We start from the raw sequence: 6677 nt of genomic DNA on the forward strand, positions 1-6677 counted from the left end.
GGATCTGAAGGTTAGTTTTCCCCAGTTGCAAAAACGAAGTTGAAGATTGTTCTAACAGCTGCACGAGAAAATACTAGTAGTACTAATGCATGGACTAATAGTACAAAACAAAACTTCCATGTAAGATTTGCTCTAGATATATCTAGAGTCCTATTAACCACAAATTCACCCTTAAAGACCGAACTAGAGACCAAATTAGCGCCACTCATTTTTCTTAATCTTATGGTTATGATTAATTTATAATTAATTTAATATTTTATTAAATAAAAACGTTTTTTTTTAGATTTTTTAAAAAAAATAAATTTTTTTTAATTTTTTTTAATTTTTTTTAATTTTTTTTAAAAAAATTAATTTTTTTTTTAATATTACTTCATTCTGTTAGTTTATTGCTTCATTTGTTCATGCTATTACTTTATTCTGTTAGTTTATTACTTCATTCCGTTAGTTTATTACTTCATTCATGTTATTACTTCATTCAGTCATGTTATTACTTCATTCCATTAGTTTACTTCATAATGTGTTATGACATAATTATCTTTCAGTTGGATTTAGGGTTATTACTTCATTCCGTTAGTTTATCACTTCATTCAGTCATGTTATTACTTCATTCTATTAGTTTAGTACTTCATTCTCGTTAGTTTATTACTTTATTCAGTCATGCTATTACTTCATTCCGTTAGTTTATTACTTCATTCAGTTATGTTATTACTTCATTTCATTATTTTATTACTTCATTTCATTAGTTTATTACTTCATTTTATTAGTTTATTAACTTCATAATGTGTTATGACATAATTATCTTTCAGTTGAAGTAAATTCAGTATATAATGAATGCGAAAAATTACTTCATAACATACATTCATTTAGTTCATTATATAGTGAATATTGTTCATTATTTACTTCAGAAAGTTTTTATCGAATAAAAAAAAATTTACAAAAATTTTTAAAAAAAATTGAAAACATTTTTATTTAATAAAATATTAAATTAATTCTAAATTAATCATAATCATAAGATAAAGAAAAATGAGTGACCCAAATTTGGTCTCTAGTTCGGTCTTTAAGAAGGGTTCGACATTGATCACAACTCTATCTTTCAATATTTAATCAAATACAAAAGCTAGTAAACTTTGCTAGAACCAGTGTTTTAAAAACCGGACCGGACCGGCCGGTTCGACTGGTTGGACCACGAACCGGTAAGTAGTAACACCACATTTACCACTCCACCACAATGCTTTGAGTGATATGATATGAACATTAACCAAATTTTTATATTAAACATGATAAATTTTTATTTACACTAACTTATAATCCAAATTTAATAAATAATTATTAATTATATTATCTATAACTATATTTAGCACTCACTAAATTTTAATATTATTTATACATAATAAGTTATACATAAGGTTTAATATTTTTATATATTATTAATTGCATTTTGTTGTTTATTGAATCTTAATGTATATAGTATGCATTTACATTTTATATATATGTTATATTATTTCTTCAAATAAAACATATTTTGAAAAAAAAATTGAATTTTATTTGTTTTTATCATAAAATATCAACAAAATCTTAGTGTATTTAAAATATATTTTATTATAAAAAATATTAGTATAAATTTAATATTCAATATATTTTACTACTATTCTTTGTGTAATATATTTTTATATAAGTATACATGATGTTAAACGTGTTTTAGTGATAAATTATTAATTACATTTATTATTCATTATTTAATATATATTTTATATATTATATATTTAATTATATATGTTTATAATAATATTCTGGTCGACCAGTGGTTCGACCAGTAAACCGGTTGAACCAGTGAACCGGTAACGACGTCGGTTCGCCGGCCGGTCCGATTTTTAAAACATTGGCTAGAACTTAATAGCTTGATGTTGAATACTCAATGTGTTACTCCATTCACCTGAAATAGTCATCCATTGATAGACATGCTAAGCAGATCACAGATCAAGCTGATACAACACTGCAAGATATATTTATGGTATATAACCCTTTACATTAATGGAGTGAAAACTAATTTAAAATTTTATATAAATATATTGAGAGTCATCAAATTACTCTAGCTCGATTTTTATTGAGCAGTTGGACTAGATGAATGGTAGTAGTTCGGATTAAATTTTGCATGAGGTCACTCAGTGTTAATTTATTTATGAGAAATTAGAGTGGTGATTCGTTTATTACTAGTAGCAAATTGCAATAAAAGACATGTAGAGTTTGAAAATTGGTTGGCCAGAGTATAGAATAGAGTGATATAGAACAAAATAATGTAAAATATTTTTAAAGCTTAAATCAAGTATAGAGTCTAATATTCATTTTGAAATAAATTAAAGCTTAGTAACTAACTGATACAAATATCATAATCTAGTAATCTTTAAGAGTTGCCAATATTTAGCACAACACTTAAATCAGACGCGAACATGCACAAAATTATTAAAATTGGGTCAAACCGTGTTAGTTTTAGTTTTACGAGTGATATTTTCTTTGTTCCAATCAGGTCAAAGAGGGGTTGTCTGTGTCGGAATGCCTTCCACATTGAGGATGCTCTTAGTTTTACAAGTGATATTCTCTTGGATGAATTTAACTCAATAGTTCTGGTCTTAGACAAGCCATATGGATCAGTCTTGATTTTTCTCTATGACAGGGTTGACATAAAATCTAACTCAACAACAAAATCTCAAAAGAATCAAGCAAAAGAACAGAAAAAAAAGGGTAGAAAACTTAGACAAAAAACAAAAAGATCATCTCCTACAAAGATATAAAGTACTAACAAATGATATAAGTGAAATATGAGAAAAGGGGGTCACCAGAAACATCATTCAACTACATCAAACATGCAAGAAATCTCATTTACACACTACAAATATGCCTAACCAACTATATATGAGTTTTTGGTTTGAGAGTTAAGACATATTTTTGTGATCATCAAGATTTCAACCAAGATCAGGAACGGTGAAGAACTCCTCATCATCATCAGGAACTTCTATTCTCGGCTTCTTGTGAGGACTGTACGATTTCGGTTGTCTGAAAGAGATCATGCTACTTAGCTGAGACGTCGGAAGCTGAGGCACCTCTGCTGCTGATAAAACCTCCGGACATACTTGCTCGCCAAAGTAGCTAATGTCCGTGAGCCAGTCGAGCTCAGTGAAGTCTGGCTGCTCCTTCTGATCAAGACAAACGTGAGCGATATGAGTGAAACAGGCGGTTTCTACATGAATGAATTAGTATTCTTGATATCTAGTGTGTTATAGTATTAATTAAAAATTTATTTTTGAGTTGAATTTCTACAATAATCGCTAAGAAAAGTGGATATTCTTACCTTATCTGATGGAGAGTAGTCAGAAAACTGCAGCAGTTCATCAACACCCCACGACGAAGATGTGAGTCCAGAAACATGGAGTGGGGTGGATTTCTGACCAATTTGTTGTGAGATCGATTTTGGGGGCTTCGGGTCCAACTCACTCTTGACATCACCCTCGTTGCAAGCGTTTCCTAAAGCCACTCTGATCCCAGTTGCTAAGAAGCGTTGGTGGTTTGCAGCACGGCTGTTGGCTGAATGGATGGGCTCGTCGCAGTCCTTGCAGAAGAGGGCTCTGTCCTCGACACAGAATATGAAGGCCGGCTTGTCCTACATGTGGTCAAGCACAAGTGCAAGTTAGCATGTGGAGCAACAGAAAGGCCGTCTTTACAGAACACCGGATTGAAAACAAAGATAAAATAGTAGGACATATACAAAGCATTTCATTTGTATGAAGTAGTTAATCATGCTTGTTGATAAAAAAAATAGCTTAATATCCAATTTTAAGGTATGATTCTTTGCAATACATTGATTACATCTTGAAGATCTGTGTAAAATTTTAGATTAATTTGAAAACACCTCAAAAGTCTCCTTTTATCTTCACTTTGTAGTATTATCACATCATTTTAACAAAGCAAATCATATGCAAATCTGTGATTAGAGAAAAGATTATGGTGCACAAATTAAGGGCCATCAACTCATAGCTCCCACCTAATCAAACAAGCCAATCTTACAAATCAAACAACTAGTTAATCAAACTCAATCTCATAAATATATAAACATAGAGCTTTGTAGCTGCCACGTCATCACAAAACAGAATTGAAACCCTCAGCATCAAAATCATACAAATTAAAGCAAAAGGGATGAACTAATTAGTGCAGAAAATCAAGAATTGCATACCTGGCAAATATCACAACGAGGGAGCTTGTTGGAGAGGCACTGAAGCAGAAGCCTCTGGTGCTTGCTAGCAAGCTTGTTCGCAGCGTGAACTTCGACGTCGCATTTCGCACACAGCGCCGCCTCGTCAGCGCAGCAGATCACCGTCGCCGGCGCCTTCTCACACACATCGCACTGAATCTTCATCTTCTCGTCTCTTCTCCGCTCAAAGATCAGATTTTTACAGCAACCCTTTTCACAATATGGACCAAAAACAAAATCCCATATGCTCAAATCCCTCAAAATTGATTCTTTTGCAAAGAATTTCACTCACAAACCAGATATTTGATGAGGGGTCTTGTCAAAGGTCAAAAGGGTGTATTATCCAGCAAAAGATATTCCGATTGAAATCAAGAATTGAGACAAGGAAAAGCTCAAGTAACTGAACTGTTTTTGAAAAAAAAGGGGAGAAACTGAGTTAAAAGGAAGAATCTTGGAAGGAAGAAGAGAAGCCTTGTTGATTGGGGGAAAACTGAATTGGAAGATAAGGCTTTAGATTTCGCGTATCAAATGCTAGAACGTAGTTGAGACAGCGCGGCACTACGTCGGAAGAGAGAGAAAATGGACCTTTTGCATGTGTGGCTGTGAAAGAAGGATGATATTAGTGGCCTGAATTGATTGATATTATTTTAATAAATTTATGGAAAATTTATTACTTTGTGATTCATTTGCATGGTCAATTAATTGATCAACCCTACTTGCACACATTTATTTATTTGAAGGAGACATGGGGAGACTTGGTTCAATCTAGATTGTAGGATTTGGATCTCTCAACTCTTTGGGGATGATGAGGATATGATATATTTTAGTTGGGTTTTTTTAGTCTAAAATTGTGGTTAAGTAAATTATGAACCACACAGTTGAAGATATTTATTTAGAAAATGAGAAAAATAAAGGATCTTTGTGTTAATATAAATAAAAACTTCAATAAAAAAAATAATTGTCATAGAAATCCAATACTCCATTTAGGAAAGTAGTCATTGTGTGGACATGTGGAAGAAAGACAATCTCACCATTAATGGATAACCTAAAAAATGAGCAATTATACTTTTGATTATACTATAAGGTTTGTGTTAAAATGACAACCACCCTTAAAATGACAACGTGACAATGCTTATACAGCAATATTATAAACGCTACACAGCAATATCCAACACATTAGACAAACAATCTATAGATTGTTGTCTAATGTGTTGGATATTATCATTGTTCAAAGAAAAATTGTTGTTTAAAGACCACAAAATTGCTGCCCGTCTTTTTTTTTTTTTTTTTTTTTTTTTTTGCCACGTGGCAGCTTATTATTCGTCCACGTGTACAAATGATTGGCTAGAAATGGTGGTATGGTGTTATTTTAAGGGGTGGTGGCACCCTAACATGCCCCTATACTATAATGTATATTCATGCACACTTAAATTATCTTTTGCTTATTACTACTATTTTGCATTATATATATATAGGAATGTGTTAATATGACAATTCAATTTAAGATGACAACATACCACTAATTATAGCCATCCGATCTTGAAATCCAACCGCTATAAGCCTGCCACGTGGCAAACTGAATTAATTAAAAAAAATTACGGAAGGGTATATTAGAAAATCAGATTAGAATCAGTTTCTCTCGCCCTTAATTCACGTATTTCTTTATTTTCAGTATCACAAAATCGCGTTCAATCTGGAAGGAAGATATTCACGCAATCGTTGTATCAATCAATTCATTCATCACATTCAATCTTCACGACAACAACATCAGTGAATTATGTCCTTCAATCACTGTAATTCGTTCTCTAAATCCAGAACGAATCATTCAATTCGTTCTCTCAATTTCGATGATCAAATCGAATCCAGAACCGCAATTCGAATCAAATCTAGAACGAATCCTTCAATCAGTGCAACAATACGATCGAACTTCAATTGGTGCGGAGATTGATGATCCCGCTCCTCCTCAATTGGTGAATTCAGAAACGAATTACATTTCTCTGAACTTGCAATTGCATATTTGTGTTACAATTGCGTTGGTGAATACTAATTGATGTTCAAATTCATTATAATTCATTTATGAACCCATTGATTGCTGCTCATATTCGTTTTGATTTGTTTTTTATTAAGTTCTTATGGTCATACTCTGTTTTTTACGAGGTTGCTGCATTATGTAGTACATATTGCATTGTTCTATATGGCTAACTGCATTCAATTTCAGGTTAGGAAAGCAGTTCTGCAAGCCGATTGGTGTCCATGAAGGAGAAGGCCGTGAAGCTAAATTACCCCTAAACTGCAATATCATATACCTTATTCAACAATTCGGACTCTGTTTCTAATCTTAAATCAGATCCGTCCAAGGTCGTGAAGCTGATGACCAAACCATTGCGTCGTGTGGAAAATGTGGAGAAATGTGTCCTCGTGACTCTATGAATTG

The 6677-nt window shown here is 32.3% G+C and overlaps 1 protein-coding gene across 1 annotated transcript; it reads right to left on the bottom strand.

Moving 5' to 3' along the window:
- Positions 1-2755: 2755 nt before the first annotated feature.
- LOC125223597 (B-box zinc finger protein 24) lies at positions 2756-4774 on the bottom strand. The gene is made up of 3 exons (XM_048126807.1): positions 4226-4774; positions 3347-3655; positions 2756-3191 (listed from the first exon to the last, which is right to left on the bottom strand). The coding sequence occupies exons 1-3, from the start codon at positions 4406-4408 to the stop codon at positions 2961-2963; spliced, it is 723 nt and encodes a 240-aa protein (XP_047982764.1). The 5' UTR covers positions 4409-4774; the 3' UTR covers positions 2756-2960.
- Positions 4775-6677: the final 1903 nt, after the last annotated feature.

Source organism: Salvia hispanica, chromosome 4 (genome assembly GCF_023119035.1).
Source record: "Salvia hispanica cultivar TCC Black 2014 chromosome 4, UniMelb_Shisp_WGS_1.0, whole genome shotgun sequence".
Classification (NCBI taxonomy): domain Eukaryota; kingdom Viridiplantae; phylum Streptophyta; class Magnoliopsida; order Lamiales; family Lamiaceae; genus Salvia; species Salvia hispanica.